We start from the raw sequence: 24,506 nt of genomic DNA on the forward strand, positions 1-24,506 counted from the left end.
ATTTTTGAGGACAGAGTAACTGGGTGTGAGGCAGTCCCACTGGGGATAATAAGCTGCAATATGAGTATGAATCTTTTATTGGGATGAGAAGTCATGACCTGAGTTTGAACGACTTGGGTTCTGCTTTGCTGGCGATAATAGGTCACAGTCAAGGTGCTACTTCGCTAAGGATAACAAAAATAGGACACACACGACTTCAGCCTAGGGTATGCGACAGTAGAATGTTTAAAACACGGTCAGTGGCAAGTGTAACGATCATTATTTCTTTGAACATTCAGCCGGCGCTGGGTTTGTTAAAAGCACAGTTGGCGCTGAGTCGCTGAGCACACAACTGATGCTAATTTCACCAACAACACAGACGATGTTGAGTATTTGAGCACACAGTCGGCACTGAAGTCACCAACAACACAGACGACGCTCAGTCCTTGAGCACACAAAAGGTACTGAAATCATGAACAACACAAACAGTGTTGAGTCTTTGAGCACACAGTCAGCGCTGAAGTTACCAATGACACAGACGACGCTGAGTCTTTGAGCACACAACCGGCGCTGAAGTTACTAACAATACAGGTGGTGCTGAAGTATTTTTTTGATGACATAGCTGGCGTTGGGTGTGGGTTACTGTTGGGCTCTACTCGAGCCAAACCCAGTCATAGCCTCTGTCTCATGGGTTTTCATGGGCAGCAGTAAAATTTGCTCGGGCCTCAAGTCTGAGCCCAAACGAGTCCGTCCCATTGACATTTGGTCTTCATGGACATGTTGGGATTCCCAATTTGTGAGGGGCTTTTGAGGAAAACATTGGCTATATAAAGGGGTAAAACCCCATTTGACCACTTCTCGCTGAAGGTAAAAATTTTTGGTAAACAGCGGAAGGAAGGTTTTTCCTATGAGGGCCTTGTTGAGCACACAGGAGATTTTGGCAAAGATGCCTGGAGTTCACTAGCACGCAGGGATGAGGTTCTGGCTAAGAGAAGAGGGCATCGGTAGGGAGCACATGGCCTTTCGAGAGGGAAGCGTACTTTATCGGCAAAGGTAGGGGAAAACAAGGGGTTTGTCGGGGTCTACCAAAATTCTGATAGTGAACTTTTGGGAATTTGAGGGAAGAGGAAAAGGGTGGGAGGCCATAGCAAAGTGTTGCCCTAGCTTTTTCACTACTTCTTAGCAGTTTTTTGACAAGCACAGGTGATTTCTTAGTAACTTGGGGAGGTTTGGACATCATTTCTGATGGCGGAAAGGGATTCCGGCAAGAGAGCAAAGGTCAAGGGGAGACAAACCATCGCTGGAGGTGGATGGTTGGTCTTTGAAGATGTGCAAGCATTAGAGAGGTGAAGGGACTTTGGCCAGAAAATGAGGAGTCTCAGAAATCGGAGAGACGCGTTAAAAATGCAAAGCGACCGGGTGGTGAACAGTCATGGCAGTGAGAGACCTTAAAACATGGTCTGCGTTGACTCAGAATACGCAGCCGGCTAAGGGCCTTAGGAACATAGTCGGTGCTATCCTTTAGGATACGTGGCCAGCGATAGGCACTAAAAACACATATTGCACTGACCTTTTAGAAACACAGTTAGTGCTGCTCCTCAAGAAACACAACTTAACAGCACAATCGGCGCTAGACTTTAGAAGACACATTCGACGCTGGCCTCAAACGACGCTTATCGGTGCGTGGTCAGTGTCATGTTGCACATGACGTTGTTCACTTGCGGAAATGAGTCGCATGTGGGAACTATTGCGCACGACGCTGAGTGATGTGCGGCGATTATCACCCACGGTGCTAGCTTGGGTAGGCAAAGGGTGGTGACGGGCGGTAAAGCTTGTCTAATGATGTCTCCGTTGGAAGCCAAGTCCTCCAGCACGACAATGACGTTCATGTTGTTCTGTGGAAGGGCATCCACTATGAACTGGGTATGCTCTCCATCATAGGCCAGTTCCTTGCCAGAGAAATTTGCTTTGTATGTTTGATGTACTCGTCAGATGGTGGACTTCTTCTTTTGATCTGTAACCATCCTCTTTGGTGGCACTCATCAGATGAATTGAAGTTGAATCTCCAAGTAGTTTTGTTTCTTATTCATGATGAGAGTGCTTCTTTGGTGGGTTTGCTTCTTCTAAGAGAGCAATTCTTTTGAGGGTTTGCTTCTTCTAGGAGAGCAATTCTTTTATGGGTTTGCTTCTTCTTCATGAGGAGAACATTTCTTTAGTGGGTTTTCTTCTTCTTCATGAAGAGAACATTTCTTTCGGCTTGCAACCATCCTCTTATCCTCAGATGCAAGAGAAACACTGCGGGTTTTGGTTTGTAACCGTATTGTTATCCTCAGATGCAAGAGACTTATAACCTCCCTAGTAATGGGCTTTTTGTCTTATAACTTGTAACTTGTTCTCACAATAATGAAAAGAGTTTAAACTTTGTTTGGACTGTCTTTCTTGCTTTGCATTGAGTCTCTTTTGTTGAATATGCATCATAGATAGTACTTCTTTAGGTATCGCCATGCATAACAATCGGCCTTTTAACCGCCAGAACTAAATCTCCATGGGCAAATGAGTAAACTTTGACTGACTTGTCAAAAGCCCTCTTTAACTCTCCCTTAGTTGAGTTCGAGGTTCTGCTAAGCCTCCAGCCTATTTTCATCGAGCACATCCAATTCTTGATACCGAAGTTTGACTCTCGCATCTTCGGTTAGTCCTTGATGTACAATGACATGGAATGAAGGGATATGAATTTTGAGAGGTAAAACTGCTTCACCCCCATAGACCAGAGAGTAAGGAGTAGAATCAGTAGCATTTCGTGTGATAGTACGATAAGCACATAGTGCTTTGGGTAGTTTCTAGTGCCATTTTTTCTTTGTCTTTGATACTGATTTTTGTAAAACATTGCACAGAGTCTTATTGAAGGCCTCAGGTAAGCCATTCACCCAAGGGTGGTACATAATCGAGTATCTCCACTCGAAACCGAATTGGTTAACCAAGCAATCAATGTGGTGACTTCTAAATTGGGGGCCATTGTCCGAGATAATTCGGTAAGGCACCCCAAACCGATATAAAATGTGTTGTCAAATGAAGTTGACCACTGTTGTCCCAAGGACTTGCCTAAGGGGGGCCGCTTCAGCTCACTTAGAGAAATAATATGATATACCTAGCATAAAGACATGACCCATTGCCAAAGGAGGGTCAAGAGGTCCTACATTATCCATACGCCATTGTGAAAAGGGCCATGATGCCACTGTAGGGTGTGAGGGCCTTGGAGCCTCGTGAACAAGGCTTGAATGGATTTGGCACACCTGGCACTTTTTAGCATAGTTTAAGGAATGAACGATCATGGAAGGCCAACAATACCCCATTCTGCATATCCGTTCATAGAGCTTAGGACCGTACTGGTGTAGTCAAAAAATACCTAAGTGTACTTCTTTTAACTCCTCAATTGTCTCGTGCATATCCACACATCTAAAAAGAATACCATCAAATGACCGTTTAAAGAGAGCATTTCCTTCAAGGAGGGTATACCTGGTGGACATTTGACATGCACTGTTGCACTTGGCATGATCTTCTGGGAGTCTACCATGTTTTAGAAAGCTAGTGATTGGCTCTCTCTAATCTTTTACCTGTTCAATTTTTGCGCATATCAGGTCGAAGAACTTCGGGTGCTGGTTTTGAACCTTAACTCCTTGATTCCGTGCCATTTCTTATTCAGTCTTGATTACTTCTTTAGCTGATAGAAGTGCTCCGAATGGATAAGGAGGGCACTCGGGGAATATATTTCTCTCATCATCCGTATCAACCTTGGTCCTTAGTTCAATGTGTCTCCATTCTACCTCGCAGATAAGCGTGTGTCCTGATGAGGATAATTGAATTGTAGTGCTGAGTTTTGCAAGAGAGTCAGCTTTCGAGTTTAACCTCTAGCGGATGTGACATAGGGATACGTCCTCCAATTGGGCCATATATGATTTTGTAGTAGCGTGATAAGGCTTGAGAGTGTCTTTCCTCGTGTCATAGATCCCTTTGAGTTGTCGGATAATCAACTTAGAGTCGCCACTGATTAGGTGCCTCGATCTCACACTCCGGATTTAGGTGATCTGGTGACACGTATCTCGGGATTCTAATGAACTTGGGATTTGAGATCATTCTTTTGGAATCTTGCTCAAGAGCAAGGGCAGGTATACCAACCGATGAAAGAGGAATTTAAGGTTGGTTCAGGACTTACTCGGGCTGGCTCGCGGGGGAACCCTCTTAGATCATGATAAAAAACCCTCAGCTGCTTTAGCTGGTTCGAAATCTCATCCCTTGATCTGCAATCCTCTTGGCTTCTACATAACACTTCTATGGTATATTGGTGAGACAAGTGGGTCGAATAGACCCACCCTTGTCTTTGGGCATTGCATGCTCATATGAGGGAGTGATGAAATGGAAGGTTTTCAATAAAGAGAGAAAGGAGGAGAAAACTTGACAAAGGGGCAAGACTGGCATGATGGTCGGAAAGCTACCGACTCGAAGTAGTGGGAAGATAGGCATGGTTCCCAAGGCCAAGACGACGTCAATACTACTCTAAACCGAGATCGCTATGGCGGAGCTAGGCTAAGTCTGCCCTCAATCAAGTAAGGGGAGAAAAGAATGAGGAGACGAAAAGGGGACGAAGAGAAAGAGAGTGAGATGGTGGTGGGGATAAAGTCCCGACGGGGCTAGGTGTTGCCACCCATAATCGTGGAGTAGCAGTGTCATGGCCATAGAACGGCATTAGATACTCCTGCTCATTGCTACAGGGTGAGTAGAGGACTACGAACGACACTAGACATCACCATTGGAAACATAAGAAGGTAATAAGCCCTTGCCCGAGCGGCAATAACCTCTCTTGGAGTGTGCGGCGATAGCCATTTGCAAAGAGCGCGACGGAAGTTCTCATGAGGGGAACGACGACAGGCGTGGGAAGCAAGAAGAACGACAATGAGCCCCAAACACGCAGAGGAAGCTCACAGACAACATTGGGCACCGAGTCCGTGAAGGAAGCTCGCAGACGGCGATAGTCTTTACCGTGGCCTCTAGCGGGCGACGATAGGTTTCGCTGTCTACACTAGATGCGTAACAAGGGAAGCTCCTGCGGGCGACAACGAATTTCACCAGCTGGGCACTTCACTGAGACATCGAAGCTACATCTGCGGACGGCTATGAGCAGCACCGTCTGCAGGATTAAATGGGAGAGGGAGACAAACGATCAGAAGGGGAGAAAGACTCGCACATGGCACTGCCATCACCATGCACGACCAGTGAGACCAGGGGAGAGGCATGCACATCACTGCCACTACACACAGGTCCTCTGCGAGGAACTCAGATGGAGAAGAGGAAGAAGAAAGAAAGGAAGAGAAAGAAGAAGAAAGAGAAGAAAAGAAAAGGAAGAGAGAAGATCTACCTCCAACCTAGGGGTACCGATCAAAAGTTTTTCTCACCATTCTCTCTCTCTCCAAACGTGACCCAATAATGGTAAGAAAGAAAAACTATATTAAGTAAAAACTGTCTTTTTTGTGAGGGATTGAGTCTTGTGGTGCGTACAATGATGGTACCTATATATAGAATATACCCCAAACATGGGTGGATGATCAAAAGTAACCTTTATTTCTAAAACTTAAGATTACAATGAATTAAAAGAAATTGGAAAATAGGGTGAAAATGATAGATTTGCCCCTTCCTAACAATTCATGGAATTTCAAAAAAGTCCTTGTCTTGCCCTAGAACGTGAATGATTTTTCATGGATGATCCAAGATCGTTTCGATGCCCGGTTGATTAAAATATGATTGTTTTCTAGTAGGGCTCTACATGACAAATGATTTGATACCAACGTCAAGCCATGGACCACGTTTTTCGTGCACGATCTTGTGACTAGAAATTTGAATGGATCTTGAAACTTCATATCTATATTGTGCTTGTTCCTTGATGTTTTTCGATGATTTCTTTGCTAGATCACACTGAGCATGCCGTTACGATCGTGGGCAACAAACACAACTCCATTCCATGCCCGAACGAAGATTTTGCAACCTTGGAATTTTGGCAGGAATCTGGAATTCTAGCGACAAAATTTGCAATGGCTTCATCTCTTTGTGTACAGAATTCGACCGTTCATCATGTACGAGGTTTAGGTCGAATATGACTTGAGACCTTACACACATGATGAAATTAGTCTCGCGTAGATCGGGCTTACGAGTGGCGTGATTCGGCCTCTCGAGCGAGGCACTATGCTGTTGAATTTCCTGCACTTTCTTCCCAGATTAGAAACTTCTCTTTAGCTTTTATTCACGTTCGGTTATCGTCATGGGGCGTGCCACATATTGAATCACTTGTCTTGATGGGATAAACATACTCACCAAATTCGAGCACCATCTGACTTAGGACGGCTGAGATATGAGCATCAAAAGTCACTTCTTGTGATTGTCCCATCAATGGTGTAGAGTTGTACGGTGGCCACACGGAAATAGCATGCGACTCTTTTTGTTTCACTCTTTGGCCTATAACATTTCCCTGGAGTGTCTGTTCGAGTTGAACTTTAACTCCAGGGGGTTTTCAATCGGGTTTTCAATAATGCCGGATCCAATGGCGATGGTCCCAGATCAAGTTGAGGCACCAAAAATGTAGCTCTAGTTATAGGGTCTGTTTCATGGTGCAAGAGGTTGATTCTACTAAAACTATTTCTCGATCTGTACTGCCTTAGACATGTCGGAATGCAACGAAACTTGGTAGGAGACTTTTAAGAGTCCTCATGAAGATCTTGACGCCTTCTGGGGCTGTTATGAGACTGTCAGGAATTCTATTGTTTGCTAGGCTTTATTGAGTGGGGGCTCCATGATGATGAAAAATATCTTTCAATAGCATGGCCCATCGAATGTTGTACTTTGAGAAAATCGAGAAGTGTAGTCATTCGAGAAGTTTGAGGGATCTTGTTGAAGTCCTCACCCTCAAGGGACAATTTGTGATTATGAAGCATGAGACATTTGTACGGACCTCCTCGGACAGAATCAAGCTTAAGGGATCTAGTCGAAGTCCTCATCCTCAAGGGACTATTTGCGATTCTGAATCGTTAGGCATTTATAAGGACCTCCTCGGACAGAATCAGGCCCAAGGGATCTTCTCGAAGTCCTCACCCTCAAGGGACTACTTGCTATTTTGAAGCGTTAGGCCTTTGTAGGGACCTCTTCGGATAAAATCAGGCTTGCACGGAGGCCAAGTGCTAAGATCCTTTTGGTCGGTATTGTTCATTGCTACACCAGGTTTGCTTTTGATGCTTAGGGTATCTCTGTAGGTCCCATTTAGTGGGGTCCCGTCGGGGGTTCTGACCTATCCTAAAAGTCTGGTCCCATGTAGGCTATAGGATTTGACGAGGATTACTCTGAAGCCTGTGGCAGGTTAGACCCTGGCTTTGTCAGTTTCTTGCTTTCATGATTGTCCTTTGCATTTCAATGGGATCCTTTGGTCATCGAGCTCAACCTCGAGGACTCTTGTTGTTGTTAGGAAATATTATGCGGCTCTCACTCCCTGGTGAGGCATGTTGTTGATGTTTGAAGTGCGGGAGTTCTTCTGTGTTTCTCACTCCCTGGTGAGCCATTTTGTGTTTGTTGATGTTTGACATTTGAGGATTTTAGGTAGACTTCATCAAGATTGTGATTGTTTAGAAATTGAGTGTTACCTGAGGCATTGATCATGCGTCAACCTGTGTCGTCGGTCCAAGCACCTGTTTGCGGGTTTTCACTTGGACAAGCGAAATGGTACCGTAAAGATGGTTTTCACCAACTTCTGTTATTTCTGTGCTCTTTTACTCATGACCTTGCAGTCATGTCCACCCTTTGCATCTGTTTTTTCTTATGATGCCCTTCTGGGGTACCGCACTTGGACTTTATTTTCCACATAACTGTATTACTCATGGTTTCATGACCATGTCTATTTTCTTGTGAAGGCATGTTTTTAGGGTTGTGGCTTCGAGACCTGTGCGATGCTTTTTGACGTCATGTAGCCAGGACGTGCACTGTAGTTTAGGGTCATCTAGTTGGATCGTAGTGATGATGAGTGAGTAGGGTGGCTTTGTCTCACTTTGAGGAGATGGGTGATTAATGGTGCCCCACTAGCTGATGGCGAGTATGGGTGGCGAGATGGCTTGCCATTTTGTGAGCATGGGTAAGAGTCACTGGGGAATAGTGGAAGATGGTATAATGAATGGACTCACTACGGAGGTAATGAAGAAGGTGCGTGCCCACGAACAAGTCGGTTAGGGAAGACATGCACAAAGATGCACGTAAAAGGCATGTGCGCTTGTGTGGTCTCACTGGAGAGGTAATGGAGGTGGTGTGCACACACGAGGACGTGCGTGAAGATGCACGTAAAAGGGGGTGTGCGTGTATCCGGGGGTGTTTTTAAGGTCATGCCTCCTGAACCTGGGCAAAGCAGTTTAACATCATGCGGTCAAGACATGAACTATGGTTAAGGTCATATAGCTAGGACTGCAGTTATGTAGTTTAAAGTCATGCAACTCGGACCGTGCAGTTTAAGGTTGTGCAACAGACCTCCACTACTGTTTAAGGTCACATAGTTTGGACCATGGCTACACAGTTTAAGGTCATATAGAATGGACCATGGTTATGATGTTTTAAAGTCATGCAACTAGGACCATGCTGTTTAACGTCGTGCATTTATACCTCCGCTACAGTTTAAGGTCCTATAGTTTTGACCATGACTGTGTAGTTTAAAGTGATGTAGCATGGACCATGGCTATGCATTTTAAAGTCATGAAACTAGGACCAAGCAGTTTAAAGTCGTGCAACTAGACCTCTACTACAGTTTAAGGTCATATAGGTTGGACCATGGCTGTGCAGTTTAAGGTCATGCAACATGGAGCATGGCTATGTAGTTTAAGATCATTCAATACGGACCATGACTGTGTAGTTTCAGGTCATGCAGCAAGGACCATTACATGTGTCACCATGTGGATGAAGCTCCATTGAGAATAGGTTTGTGAATAGAAATTTGACTCCCTAGAGATAAAGTAGTTTAGGCTATTTGAAGATGATGGCCCTACAAAGAGTGGCAAGTGAAAGCGAATATTCACTGGGGATTAGAGGGGCCTGTGTTACTCCACAGGGATAATGATGGGGCTTCATGTAACTCCACTTGGAATGGCAGTCTGGAGTATAAGCGTAACCCTGCTGGGGGTTGATAAGATAAGCATGGACCTAACTCCCTGGGGATAGTGGGTCGCAATAGGATGTGACTCTCACTGGGATGTTGGAATGAAATGGATTCATTAAGGACTAAAGGGGTAAGTATGACCTTTTGCAAGCATCCAACTTCACCAGAGATGTTGATGAATTACACCCTTGGAAAGGGTGGTCCATCTCTCGGTCAAAGTTATAATGTGTGTGGGCCATTTGTCATGCCGTGTGTTACAGTTTTAATGTCGTATCGCTCGGACCATGGCTATGCAGTTTTAAGGTCATATAGTTTGAACCCTTGTCGTACAGTGTCATGTGATGAGGACTTAGGAATTTTGGGGAGAGATTTCCTGGCTAAAACTTCCCGGCTGAAATTTACAGTAGAGAGCAAGCTTTTACTGGCAAGCTTCAGTGGGTTGTGGGCCTTCGCGAGGTGCTTGCGAACATCTTTGGAGAGTGTCAAGGCTCTCCGAGCAAGGAACAGGGTTTCTCTGGGCCTTAGCCTGTTTGCAGAGGTGCCTTGACGGGGTTTGAGTGCTCCTTTGGTCCTTCTGCGGTTGAAGGGAGGTTGCAGAGAGTTTAGTGGACTCTATCGATCCTATGGTTATTGGAGGAGAAGGAGGAACAACAGTGGGCTCATCGGGAACTCAGTAGAATCCAGTGAGCTTATGGTGAATTGTTGAAGTGCAGATGGAGAAAGAAGGGAAACATGCGGGGTCACAGGGAGCTTTCAGGAATTTTCGGTTGCTTTTCGCTGAATCTGGTAACGAGTAGACTGCTGGGAAGGGTTTTTCCAGGGGTTAGAAGTCAATTCTCGGTGAAAAGGGAAACGTCAATGGGAACCTGAAGGGTTACGGGGGAGGCGAAGGGTCATGAGAAGGCTGACCGTAACCACGAGGAGATAGCTGGGGAAACCAAAGAAACACGAGGGTTAATGGCCCCTGAGAATTGGGGACGGTGGGAACCGAGGCACAATGAGGGCATGGGCACCATTAAGTTTCATGCAGTGCTACCTTCGCGTGTCTGTAGGCCACAGTTGGTGACAACCACTTTTAGAATCGTGCTCCTCGCACCAATGGGTTCACGCGGCATGAGCTTGCTTGTGGTTATGGTATGACGTGACATTGTGTTGCGCACGGTGATGGCTATGCATGGCGTTGAGTCGTGCACGGTGGTGACTATGGATGGTGATGTCGCAATCAAGAGGGCTATGCCATCGCAATCTGTTGGAAGCTAAGTCCTTCAGCATAATCATGAAGTCCATGTTGTCCCGTCATGGTTAGGTTCCTTGGAAGCTAGTCATGCCTCATCAGATGGATTGAAGTTGACTCAGAAATGGTTGGCTTCTTCTTCTCCAAGTAGTTTTGCTTCTTCTTGATGAGGAGAGCATTTCTTCGATTGGTTTGCTACTTTTTTTCGTTGACTTCGAAACTGACTTCCAGAGTATCCCGCATAGAGTTTTTTTTAATGCCTCAGCCAAACCGTTGGCTTGAGGGTAGTACATAGTCGAGTATTTCCACTAGAAGCCAAATTGGTTGGCTAGGCGATCAACATGATGGCTTCTGAACTGGGGGGCATTATCAGAGATTGTTCGGTCCGGAACCCTGAATCCGTAGATGATGTGGTGCCACAAAATGTTCGCCACAATTGTCCCTGGAACTTGCTTGAGAGGGATCGCTTCAGCCTACTTGGAAAAGTAATTTGTCGCTACTAGAATGAAGGCATGACCCAAGGAAGAAGAAGGGTCGATAGGTCCCACAATATTCATACCCCACTGGGAAAACGGCCACGATGTCACCGTAGGATGGAGAGGCTCCGGGGGTTGGTGAATGAGGCTTGAGTGAATCTGGCTCACGTGGAATCTCTTAGCATAGTTTTGGGCGTCAGCTACCATTGAAGGCGAATAATAGTTGAGCCTGTGTATGGGCTGGTAGAGCTTAGGGCCGGACTAATGCAGCCCACAGATACCCGAGTGCACTTCTTTGAGTACTTTTCTTGCTTCCTGAGTATTGACGCATCTGAGGAGAATTTCGTCAAATGATTGAAGAAAGAGAACGTTCCCATTGAGAAGGGTGTACTTGATAGATATCTATTGTATGTTGTTACGTTCCGCTGGATCTGGAGGCAGCCTTCCATGTTTTATGAAGTCCATGATTGGCTCCCTCCAGTCTTCGACTTGTTCATCTTATGCACACATCCGGCCAAAAAATTCGGGCTCCTGCTTCTTGACCTTGGATTCTTTATCTTGGGGAATCTCTTGCTCTGCCTCAATAACATCTTTGGGCGCAAGGAGTGCCCTGAATGGGTAAGGTGGGCATTTAGGGAAGACATCCCTTTCATCATCTGCGTCAATTTTGGTTCTCAAGTCGACATGTCAACATTCGGTTACCCAGACTGGAGTGGGCCCTAACGAAGACAATTGAATGGTGGTGCCGAGCTTTGAGAGTGCATCAGCCTGCGAGTTTATGACTAAGGGAGAAATCCTCAAACTGGGCTATGTAAGATTTGGTCGTATCATGATAAGGCTTGAGAATATCCTTCCTTACGTCCTAAATCCCCTTAAGCTGTCGGATGACTAGCTCAGAGTCGCCGAAGATGTTTACTTGTTCCAGATCTAGCTCCAAGGCGATCTCTAGTCCGATTATGAGGGCTTGATACTCAGCTTCATTATGAGAAAACGCCTCTGCAATTGAGAAGGATAAAGGAATCATTCCACCATTGGGAGTCAAGAAAACAACTCCGGCACCCCCTCTATCAGGTTGGAATGCTCCATCAAAGTAAATCTCCCATGGCTGAGTTAGCGCCGCAAAAAATTCCTCATTTGGAAGGTCACTCGACAGGGGAGATTCTAAAGGGAGTGGTTGAGCTGCGAGGAAATCTGCTAGGGCTTGAACTTTAACTGCCTTCTGCAGTACATATGTGATGTCGACTCCATAGGTAATAATGTCCACTTGGACAAACGTCCTGACAAGCATGGCCGGGTCATATGGAACTTGACCGGGTCTACCTTGGAGATTAACTTGACCTAGTGACCGAGCAAGTAATTGCAGAGCTTTTGTACTGTATAGTTCAAGGCTAAGCACATATTTTTGATGGGAGGGTCATTCTTCTCAGCTCCTTGCATTCTCCGGCCGAGATAATAGAGCATTGTCTCTCTCCGTCCATCATTGTTCGGCACCAAGAGTGCCCTGAGTGACTCATCAAGGGCAGACACAAAAAGGATAAGAGGCCTTCCTAACACTGGAGTGGAGAGTACCGATGGCTTCAACAAGTGCTTCTTAATGTCATCGAGCGCAGCTTGACACGCTTCATCCCATATTAAAGGAGTGTGCTCCTTCACGAGGTCTGAAAAGGGCTGCATTACCCTGAAAGGCTTGAGATGAACCTCTAAATGTATGCAAGCTATCCTTGTAGAGATTGTAGTTCATGAAGGGTTGTAAGCGATCCTGAATTGCCTTGATTTTGACTAGCTCGATCTCCAGTCCACGGTACCACACAATGAACGTTAAGAACTTTCTTTAGCATATGCCGAAGGCGCATTTCAAAGGGTTCATCTTGAGTTGGTGATGCCGCAGCCATTCAAAGACCTTTTTAAGGTCTTGTATGTGAGTATCTTTTGTTTCAGACTTCACCACCAAGTTATCCACATAGCACTCAACCTCCTTGTGGATCATGTCCTTGAAGATAGTCGTCAAGGCTCGTTCGTATGTTGCACCGGCATTATTTAACCTGAAAGGAATCACATTGTAGCAAAAGGCCCCTTTTAGGGTTAGAAACGCAGTGGCCTCCTCATCTTCTGGTGTCATTCTGATTTGATTGAAACCAGGATTAGCATCCATAAAGGAGAAGATCTGGTAATGAGTCGTGGATTTGAAAAGCATCTCGGTGAATGGCAGGGGGAGGTCATCCTTGGGGCAAGCGGTGTTTAAATAATGAAAGTCAACGAAGACCCTGATTTGACCATTTTTCTTCTTGAATGGGATGACATTTGCCAGCCAACTTGGGTATTTGACTTCAAGTATGAATTCAGCCTGCTTGCGTTTATTCACATCAGCATTGATCTACATCTCGAGGTCGGGTCTAAACCTTCTTGATTTCTTCTTTATGGGTGTGATGAACCGATCAATGCCGAGTCAATGGAGAGAAATTTGAGGGTCCAGACCGGGCATCTCATGATAATGCCAGGAGAAGATGTCTCGATTTTCTTGGAGGATTGAAATATAATGTTTGTTGTCCTCTAGGGACATCTTTGTTGAGATGAAAGTTGGCCAGAGGTCGGCCTCATCTCCCAGGTTGATCTCTTCAAGCTTATCAGTCGTGACCTGACCGCTTTCTTCCCACTCTTTTGGAGCTTCCTGAAGTTCCTCATTAGGGGACTCACAAAGATTTTCATTGAGCTCGAGTACAGAAACCCATTATCTTGACATATCGTCTTTTAGGAGGGGCCGAGTGTGGGAGAGGACCGGTCTCTGGCTACACTCCATGCATCAGAAGGGTCAGCTTCAAATGAGGAGTCCATGATCTCATGGCTAGGATTACTTGGTGCTTACTCCGAGCTAGGTGCTTCATGCACTTGGATCATGTGGCAGGCCTCATGGGAGCGGGAGCCTGAGAATTACTCGATTTTGGCTTGGAAGGATAGGGCGTCAGTGATTGTCGAGATTCCAACTGCCCTCATGGGTTGCCTTGAACTTCCTAACACTGCTGCATCTTCTCTACTAGAAGCTTATGAAAGCCGGTGCACTCGCTGACATCATGACCTCGTATCTGGTGATATGCGCACCAGAGGTTCTCGGTCCCTAGAGGTAGGAACTTGAGCTGCCTTGTCGGCTTGGGAGTGACGAGTCCTTCTTCGAGCAATATGGAGGAAAATGCACGGAGAATAGTGGGTGCTAAATCATCCTGTTGGATCGTGACTATGTGAGAAGCCTCAGTTGCACTGAATGCTTTCTTCAAGTCTTCGAGCTTTATTTGACCCTTGTTGATAAGGGCTTCGATAGTGTCATTGAGGCTATAACAATCATGAGTTGGGTGGCCTACTCTCCTGTAATAGGTGTAGTACTTCTCATTCGTCTCCTGCCAAGCTGACTATGCAATATTCGCCTCCGGTAGTTGGATCATGTTCTATTCTAGAAGCAATCGAAGCCGTGCAAGAGTTCACTCCATATCGAAGGGGTAAACTGTATTCTAGTGCTTGATCCAGAAGTCTTTTCTCTTAGAATTTTTAGGAGGCAGGACCTAATTGTAGGACTACTACTTGCCTCTGGTTGGAGACGTCTGTGCCTTGGAAAGGTCCAGGGTTAGAGGAGCCGTGCTCTTAGTGTCAGTTATGGTGACGACCATGTTGATCACTACTTTTTGGTTGCCTCGAGTGTTGGATCGAGAGTTTTGACGAGAGGGTTGCTGATAGGGCTATAGTGGTTACGAACTGCCTTAGATATGAGCTCTGACATGGAGGGTGGATTGAATGCCTCGACATGCAGGGCAATCCCAAGAAGCACGTTCTGTATGCCGGTCTAGACCGCTTCTTTCTCAGTCATGGGAGTGACATGGAAGGTTGCCAACTCTTTCCATCGGGTGATGAACTTGTCAACTAGCTCACCAGGGTCTTACATTAGGGTGAGGAGTTCGATGGTCATGGTCTCCACGTTCCTCTAGACTTCGTAGAAGCGTTGGTAAAACAATTGCTCCATCTCTGGCCACATGCGTCCCGAGTTGGGAAGCAGCCGAGCATACCAGTTGAATGTTGGTTTTTCAAGAGTCTCGACGAATTGGTAGAGGAGGAGTCGTTCGTCAGTTGCTGTCTCTCGGCAGGCCACCAGGAAGTGAGCAGTATGCTGATGCGGAGACGTAGTACCTTTGAACAGGCGGAGTTTCTCCTTTTGATAGTTCGGAGGGAAGGGTACTTGGTCAATGTATAGAGGGTATGCTTTTGGTAGAGCGGCTCCTCTTGCATGCCTGGGGCCTTGTTTTTTAGGCTATGGGCAACCATAACATCTATCTCAATTTGGGAGACTCCGCAGGAGGCAGAACTATCTTGGGTAACTGGTGGGGGAGTTTGCCTTGGAGCCGTGTCCTCACCGATCGGGGAATCTGTCTCATGGTGAGAGGAAGTGGGCCTAAAGGCTTCTAGGCATTCCATTTCTCAAGGATGGATTGCATCATTACCTAGAACCTGGTCATTCTGTCCTCCTCGGCTTCGTTTGGGTCATTGATCACCATGATACTGATCGTCTCCTCTGGGAGGTTAGAGCCAGGAGGAGGAGTGGACTCCCGGGTCCACAGGTCATGGGTAGCAAGTCGGTCTGCAGGGGTTCAGCTTGCCCCGACTGGACTCGAGCCTTGTATGCCGATCTTTTGAGGACCAGTTGTCGACGGTCTTGGGACCGTGGATTTTGGGCAGTCACAACCCAACAATACTCTTGGACTCGCTCAGGTTCTAGAGTTTGATGAGGGAAAAAGGGGTTACGAGGAAGGAGGTCATCAAGGGTGGCAACTTCGACTGCCTTGGAGGCTTCTTTGGTCAGGATCTAAAAGCCTCTCTTCTGCTAAACCTTGAGGTAGCTGTGGACCCCATTCCAGTACCGAGCCTGAGACTTGGACTACCCCACCTTCTTTGAACATGTAAGGGTCGTTTCTATGAGTTGGAGCAAGGAGCGGGGTCCAAGGAGAGAAGGCTGCCTGGGTTTTGCCTTGGAGGCTGAAGGCCTTTGTCTGACATCAGGTCTTTGCCCCGAGTTCCTTTGTGGGGCCCAAATGCACGGCTGACTATAGGCTGGCTCAAGATGGTACTCTTAAGGATGACCTTTGAGTACTAGGGCTTGAGGTGCTTGCCTGGTGTCGGAAGAACAACAATGGAAGGAGTTGGTTCATGACTCTGTCTGAGTTGGGGTCGGGAAGGGACCTGCAAGGGATGCGTGTGCACCTTTATGGTAAGCCATCCAGGTGACTTGGGGATCAACCCGAGCTAGGTCAATTGGTTCCACCTTGGGTGGTCGAGACCCACGAGCTTATATTGTGAGGGATGAGGCAGAATCTCATCTCTCACAGAGTGGAGCCATGTGTGCTGGGAGGGAGGATGAAGCGGTCGACCCTCATGTGCTCGAGTAAATGGACCACGAGCCCTTAGGTGTGTGTAGGAGGTAAAGGCTGCAGAGTCTCCGCCTTGGTGTGCCAAGCCTCTAAGTCTAGAGGTTCAGGGATGTGAAAGAGTATTGGGTGCTTCCTTGCGGCGAATCTCAAGAGTAACGACAATTTGCTTACCTCTTGAAAGAGTGATGGGGGCAGCCATCTGGCATTCCCTAGCAATATGATTGGTAAGAGACTTACCAGTAGCAGGGTGCGTGCTGTATGTCATGGAAGACGTGCCACCGATGCAAGGGGCCTTGTTGAAGGGTCCACCAGAGCGAGGAAGCGGGGAGTCAGGGACTTTTAAGTCCCCTCTTGTGCTAGCCCAGGCAAGAACGTGGGAGTCGAACCGTCAGTCTTGACTCCGAGGGAGAGTAGGGAAAGAAGCTTGAGCAGTTCGCATCCTTGTGTCAGTTACGAAGGCGAGGATGAGAAAATCCCCGACTCGGATGAATGGGTTGAACAACCCAGGTGCCATAGAATATAATGTAGAAAGTAAAAGAAGATACTGGTCACACAAGAGTCAACCTACTAAGGTGAAGTGGAGTCGACAAGCTGGTTATTGCCTTGATTTTACGCTCCGGATCTAAGTGATCTAGTGGCACGTAGCTTGAGTTTCTAGTGAACCCGAGATTTGAGATTGCTCTCTAGGAACCTTACTCCAGAGAAAGAGCAAGGGCAAGTATACCAATCGATGAGAGAGGAATTTAAGGTGGGTTCGAGACTTACTCGGTCTGACTCATGTAGGCACCCTCTTCAATCATGAAGAAATCCCCCAAGCTACTTTAGTAGGTTCGGAATCACCTCCCTTGACCTACAACACTCTTGTTTTCTGCACAACACTTCTATGGTAAATTGGCGAGACAGTGGGTCGAAGAGACCCACCCTTGTATTAGGGCATCGCATGCTTATATGATGGAGTGATGAAATGGAAGGTTTCCAATAAAGAGAGAAAGGAGGATAAAACTTGACAAAGAGGCGAGACTAGCATGACGGTCGAAAAGGTACCAACTCGGAGTGATAGCAAGACGAGCATGGTTCTCAAGACCAGCATTGTGTCAATACTACACTAAAATGAGACCGATATGGTAGCGCTAGGCTATGTCTGCCCTCAATTAAGTAAGGGGAGAAAAGAGTGAGGAGACGTAAAGGGGATGAAGAGGAAGAGAGCGAGACAGTAGAGGGGATAGGCTCCCGACGGCGCTAGGCGTTGCCACCCATGACCGTCGAGTAGCAGTTTCACAACCCTGGAATGGCGCTAGATGCTACTGCTCATAGCTAGAGGGTTAGTAGAGGACTATAGACGACACTAGACATCGTCGTTGGCAACATAAGAAGGTAACGCGCCCCTGTGAGGGCGGCGATAACCTCTCATGGAGCATGCAACGATAGCCATTTGTAAAGCGCGCAACGACAGATCTCATGAGGCGCATGGTGATAGGTGTGGGATGCAAGAAGAACGGTGATGAGTCCGGAACGCACGGAGGAAGCTCGTAGAAGGCGATGGGCACCGAGTCCACGAAGGAAGCTCGCGAACGGCGATAGATGTTGGCGAGGCCTCTAGCGGGCGTCGATCGATATTGCGGTCTACGCTAGGTGAGCGACAAGGGAAGACCCCTGCGGGTGGCAATGAAGGGGAAGAAGACTCACGCATGGCACTGCCATCACCAAGCACGACCTGTGACACCACGGGAGAGGCATGCACGACACTGCCACTGCTGCACATGGCCTCCATGAGGAACTTAGATGGAGAAGAGGAAGATGAAAGAGAGTAAGAGGAAGAAGAAAGAGAGGAAGAGAAAGCAGAAGAAGAAGAAAGAGAAGAAAAGAAAAGAAAGAGAGAGAAGATCTACATCAAGCCTACCAATCAAAAGTTTCTCTCATTTTTCTCTCTCTCTCCAAACGTGACCCAACAATGGTAAGAAAGAGAAACTGTATTAAGTAAACAGTCTTTCTTTTGTGAGAGATTGTCCTATGGTGCGTACAATGGTGGTACATATAAGTTGAATTTGCCCCAAACATGGGTGGATGATCAAATTTTGGAAAATTAAGATTAATATTAATTAATAGAAATTAGAAAATAGGGTGCAAAATGATAGATTCACCCCCTTCCCAACAATTCATGGAATTCTAAATTACTCCTTGTGTTGCCCTAGAACGTGCATGATTTTTCATGGATGATCCAAGGTCGTTTCGATGCCCGATTGATCGAAAGATGATTGTTTTCTTGTAGAGCTTGGCATGGCGATCGATGTGATACCACCTTCGAGCCATGGATCGTGTTTTTAGTACGCGATCAGGTGACTTGAAATTTGAATGGATCTTGAAACTTCGGATTGATTGTTTACTCATTCCTCGATGTTTTTCGATGATTTCTTTGCAAGATCACACTGAGCATGTCATTACGATTGGGGGGCAACTAACACAGCTCGATTTCGTACCCGAATGTAGATTTTGCAACCTTGGAATTTTGGCTGGAATCTGGAATTTCTACGACAGAATTTGTAATAGCTTCATCGGCTTTGTGTGCAGAATCTGACTGTTCATATGTGTGGGGTTCATGTCAAAGATGTCCTGATACCTTACGCATGCGATGGAATTGGTCTCGCGTCAATTGGGCTTGGGAGCGGCGTGATTCGGCCGCTCGAGTGAGGCATGACGCTGCTGAATTTCCTGCACTTTCTTCATGGATCAGCAACTTCTCTCTAGATTTTATTCACGCTCGGGTATCGTCACTGGGCGTGCCCATATCAAATCTCTCGTCTAGATGCAATGAACATGCTCACCAAATTTGAGTGCGATCCGACTTGGGACGAGTGAGATATGAGCATCGAAAGTCAATGCTCATGACTGTCCCTTCAATGATGTCGAGTTGCAGGGTGCCCGCACAGGAATAGCTTTCGGCTCCTTCTGTTTCACTCGTTTGACTATAATGTTTTCTTGGAGTGTCCGTTCGAGCTAAAATTTGACTCCTAAGAGTTTTCAACCGTGCCTAGACCAATTGCGGTGGTCCCATAGCAAAATGAGACACTGAAAATGTAGCTCTAGTTACAGGGTCCGTTCCAGAGTGCTTGAGGACGATTCTGCTAGAACTGTTTCTCAGTCTGCACTACCTTAGACGTGTTGGAATGCAACGAAACTTGGGAGGAGAACTTTGAGGGTCCTCATGAAGATCTTGGCCTATTCTGGGGCTATTCTGAGACTGTCATGATTTCCACTGTTTGCTATGCTTTATTGGGCAGCCTATGATGATGAAAAATATCTTTCAACAACCAAAGCTCTTGACCTGCTCCAAGTCTAGTTTGAAGGCTATCTCCAACCCGATTATAAGGGCTTGATATTCTACCTCATTATGAGAACCGGCCTAAGCGAGAAAGAAATAATCCTCATTTTGGAGTCGAGAATGCTACTCTGATGCCTCCTCAGTCTAATTGGAAGGCTCCGTCAAATTACAATTCCCATGCACGAGTAAGGTCAGCATATAACTCTTCTTCATCACAGAGGTCTCTCGACAACGGAGATTCCATTGGTACGGGGTGTGCTGTGAGAAAATCAGCCAAGGCTTGGCCCTTGATGGCTTTCTATGAGACATACGTGATGTCGAATTCCATCACCAATAATGTCCACTTAGTAAGGCGCCCTAACAAGCAGGGGCATGTCATGAGAAACTTTACAAGATCTGCTTTTGATATGAGTTTCACTTCATGACCAAGCAAGTAATGGCGGAGTTTTTGTATTGGGAAGATTAGGGCCAAGCACATCTTCTCCATTAGGGGATATTCTTCTCGATCCCTTACATCCTGCGGTTGAGATAATATAGTGTCGTTTCTTTTTCTTCGATTTGTGCTAACAAGGCCCTGAGTGACTCGTCTAGAGCAGTCACATATGGTATCAGAGGTTTTCCCAACACTAGTGTAGAATGTACTGGAGGATTGAGTAAATACTGCTTGATTTCATCAAGGGCTGCTTTACATGCTTCGTCCCAAATGAACGGAGTATCCTTCTTTAACAGGTGTGTAAAGGGTGGTTTACAGCGACCTGAGAGATTTGAGATGAACCTACGGATGTATGCTAGTTGTCCTTGAAGAGAACGCAGTTCTCGTAGTGTAGTTGGTGACGACATTTCATGGATCGCGTTAATCTTGACTAGCTCAACTTCAAGTCCTCGATGTCTGACAATGAACCCTAAGAACTTTCCCGAACGCACACCAAAAGCTCATTTCAGCGGGTTCATTTTAAGTTGATGAAGGAGTAGTCGCTTGTACACCTTTTCAAGGTCTCATATGTGAGCATCCTTCTCATCGGATTTTACCACCAGGTCATCCACATAACACTCAACCTCGTTGTGCATCATGTCTTTGAAGATGGTCGTCATTTCTCTTTGGTATGTGGCACCAGCATTCTTTAATCCAAAAGGCATCATTGTGTAACAAAAGACCCCTTTTCGAGTTAAGAATGCAGTGGCTTCCTCATCTTCGGGCGCCAGGAGCCATCCATAACTGATTATACCAGAAGTATCCATCCATGAAGGAAAAAATTTGACAGTGAGAAGTAGAATAGATGAGCATCTTGGTGAATGGAAACGGGAAGTCATCCTTGGGACAGGCGGTATTCAAGTCGCAGAAGTCAATGCAAACCCTAATTTGGCCATTCTTCTTCTTGATTGGAGCAACATTTGCTAGTCATTTCGGGTACTTGACCTCATGAATGAAGCCTGCTTGTCTGAGTTTGGTTACTTCGACATCTATCTGCATTTAAAGATCATGCCTGAACCTTCTTGATTTCTGCATGACAATTTGGATAATTGGATCAATGCCGAGACGGTGGACGGTTACTTCAGGGTCTAAACCAGGCATCTCATGGTAATGCTAAGCAAATACGTCTCGGTTTTCTCGCGTTTGCCTCGCATTGGTAGGTACTTCACAGACTTATACCATTTGGCAAGCTTTCTGAAAGTAGAAGCTTTGCCCCCTTGAATCTCTCAATCTCTACTCAAAGTCGGGTTGAGGGGGCCACTAGGGTGCTTTGATTTTGACTTTTTGTGCTTCTTTGAAGAAGGTGACTATGCTTTAGCTTTAGCTGCCAAGGCATCAGCAACAGTTAAGAATCCGGCTGCCTGGGCCAGGGTCTTTTCCAACCGCTTTCGATGCGTCCTACTTATATTGGATCCTTCAAGTAGGAGACAGAGAAGAGGAAGGATGAGAATTTGAAGAAGAAGAAGAAGAAGAAGAAGAAGAAGGGTAAAAAAGTGGGGGACTTTTATGGTCGTTCCCCTCATCAAACTGCTCTGGGCAGTTTTTTACGTCATCACCAGGGTTGAACATGTGTAGGGGGTCTGAATCAGGGCCTCGATAATATCTTTTAGTCTGAAGCAGTCATCTGTGGGATGATTGATCCTTTGATGATAAGCACAATAATGTCCTTGAGTATCGAGTCTAGCTTGCTCAGGGAACTTGGCTTCTAGAAGCTCAATCATATTCTATTCTAATATTAACCAGAGCGGTGCAGGGAACCATTCCTTCTCAAAGGGGTAGACCTCGTTCCTATGCTTGGTAAAATAACCATTGCCATTCAGATTCGTCGGCGGGGGTACTCGGTTGTATGAATGTTGTTGCTTGCCTATCTGAGGAGTTTTCTTTAGTGTGCTCACCCCTTTGGAGAGGTCCAATGTTTGGGAAGGAGCCTTCTTTGGATCAGTGACAGTGACGGCTGCACTGATCACTCGTTTTTGTTGGCTGCCCCTAGTGTTAGTGCGAGAGCTGCGATTGCCCTGGTTGTTCCTCGAGCTTGCAGATGGTGGTCGTGACCTGCCTTGTGGCGTGATAGGCTCTCTATGCAGACTGATTTGGAGATCAGCTTTTTCATGGAAGTCGGATTAGAGGCTTTGACGTGTAGAGAAATTTCAGGTTGCATGTTCCGCACACAAGTTTGGATTGCTTCCTTCTCCGGCATGGGATTGGTATGACAAGCAACTAAATTTCTCCATCTTGATATGAACTGGTCCACGAGCTCATTGGGGTCTTGGGTCTGGGTGAGAAGCTCGATGGTTCAAACCTCTCTCTCGAACTCATAGAAACGCTGGTGGAACAACTTCTCAATTTCCTCCCAAGTATACACTGAGTTTGGGGGAAGTCGAGCATACCATTGAAAAGCTGGGCTGTTAAGGGTTTCAACAAACTGAAGGAGAAAAAGTCTCCCATCAGCCACTGTTTCTCGATGTGCTGCCGGAAAGTGGGCAGTATGCTAGTTTGGGGACGTTGTTCCGTTGAATAGGGAAACCTTCCCTTTCTTGTAATCTGAGGGAAATGAGACCTAGTTAGTGTATGAATTGTATGGCCCTTGATAAGGTGTTGCACCCTATATCCTCAGAATTTGCCTACTCTTTAAGCTTTGGGTTACCATAGCATCTATGCCTGTCTGTGAGACGGGATGAGGGACAAAGTTGTCCTGTGAGGCAGAGGGAAAGGACTTCCTTGAAGGTGCACCATCTGAGTGGTGGGAATTGACCTCATGGTTAGCTGATTGTTGTGCAGCATCTATACGATCAATCTTCTCCACGATTGCGTGCACCATATCTTCAAACTTCTTTATGCAGCCTTCCTGCAAGTCAGGTTCGTTTATGACCATCACGCTGACTTTTTCTCCGTGAGGTCAGCCTTAATTGCAGTTGAGGGCTTACGAACTTGATGGGTCACACTGGACAGGTTGGTCAGCAGAAGATCAGCATGCCCTGACTAGAGTCAACTCTTGTATGTCGATCGCGTAAGAATTGATTCTCGACGGTCTTGGGACTGTGCCCGCTGAGTGGCTGGGTCATCTTAAACGAAACCAACCACAGTGTAAGGCTCAAGGAATTCTTCTTCAGACTTCGTCATCTGAAGAGGGTAGAAAGGGTTCAGGTGAAGGGGTTTAGGGAAAGGGGGTCATCAGAGATGGCTACCCCGACCGCCTTGGTCATTTTCTTGGTGAGAATTCACAAGCCCCTATCACCTTTAGCTTTGATGTTTTCATGGACCTCACGCCAAAACCGTGATCTGGACTGCGGCTTGTCAGCTCTTCTTGCACAAGAGAGACCTGTCTCAATCAGGTGCGGCAAAAGATGAGAGTCAGGGACTGGAGTCATCTTGGGGCGAGGAGGATGAAGGACTTGATCTTCCATTTGGTCTTTGAATCGAGCTCTCTTATGGGCTCCAGAGACTCGACTGAAATGATGGGGCTGGTTCAGGATGGTACTCTTGGGGAAGGTCTTCAAGAAACATGGCTTGAGGTGCTCGCTCGAAGAAGGAGGAGCAGGCAACAGCTGGGTTGACTCATGAGGGCACCTGAGTCGAAGGCGAGGAATATCTGTGACAGCGACGCGGTGCACCCCGAGAAGAAGGATCACAGGTGACCTGGGGGTCGGGCCGGGCTCAAACAAGTGATTCGATCTTAGGTGGCCAAGAACTGCGAGTAAGTGTCTGTAAGAGAACAAGTGGAGGCCTGCCCCTTACAGGGTGCGCTTTTGTGTGATGAGTAGGAGGACAAGTAAATCGTCTCCTGTGTACTCGGGTTAGCGCACTGACGACGTTGCCCCAAGCAGTGGGATGCACATGAGCAGCGTTTGTAAGACCCAGCTTTGGGAGGTCTGATCCTAGACGTTGACTCGAGATAACGTAAGGGTTGCCCTAAGGTGTGGCTCGAGTGGATAACCCACGAGCCTTATGGTGTGTGCGAGAGGTGGAGGTCATACAGTCTCCATCTTGATGTGTCGAGCCTCTATGGGTAGAGACTCGTGGTGGTGCAAGAATGTGAGGGGGTAGCCTCGTGGTGACCCACAAGAGCAATGAAAACTTGTTTGCCTTTTGTAAAGACGGACTGGGCAGCCTTCTAGCGTACCTAAGTAATACAACCGACACATGACCTGCCGGTGGCAGGGTGCATATCGTGTGCGGCAACAGATGTGCTACCGATGCAAGGCACCTTAGTGGAGGTTCCACTAGAGCAAGGAGATGGGGAGCTAGAGACATTTAGCTCCCTCCTCACGTCAATCTAGATTAAGATCTGAGAGCTAGACTTGGGGTATTTTCTCAAAAGAAGGGTTGGGAACGAAGTTGGAGGAACTTGTTACTTGGGGAAATGTGCGAACGCGACGATGAGAAAATCGCCGATCCAGATGAATGGGTTACATAACCCAGCAGCCATTAGTGCAGATACAAAAAAATAAT

General features: G+C 46.6%; 1 protein-coding gene across 1 annotated transcript; it reads right to left on the minus strand.

Annotated features, from left to right (window-relative positions):
- Positions 1-11,723: 11,723 nt before the first annotated feature.
- On the minus strand, positions 11,724-12,535 carry LOC148782834 (uncharacterized). Its single transcript, XM_088860387.1, has 2 exons — positions 12,236-12,535; positions 11,724-12,080 (listed from the first exon to the last, which is right to left on the minus strand). Exons 1-2 carry the CDS (start codon positions 12,533-12,535, stop codon positions 11,724-11,726), a joined length of 657 nt encoding a protein of 218 aa, XP_088716513.1.
- Between the last annotated feature and the right edge of the window lie 11,971 nt (positions 12,536-24,506).

Source organism: Amborella trichopoda, chromosome 3 (assembly GCF_054954075.1).
Source record: "Amborella trichopoda isolate Santa Cruz 75 chromosome 3, AtrichopodaSantaCruz75HAP2 v2.0, whole genome shotgun sequence".
Classification (NCBI taxonomy): Eukaryota; Viridiplantae; Streptophyta; class Magnoliopsida; order Amborellales; family Amborellaceae; genus Amborella; species Amborella trichopoda.

Bases quoted from the DNA above. Each gene is read 5' to 3' on its own strand.
- LOC148782834 (XM_088860387.1), bottom strand. From the start codon at position 12,535: ATGCAGCCCTTTTCAGACCTCGTGAAGGAGCACACTCCTTTAATATGG. The intron at 12,081-12,235 runs GTACAAAAGCTC...TATGTACTGCAG, and splicing joins GCTTAGCCTTGAACTATACA to AAGGCAGTTAAAGTTCAAGC.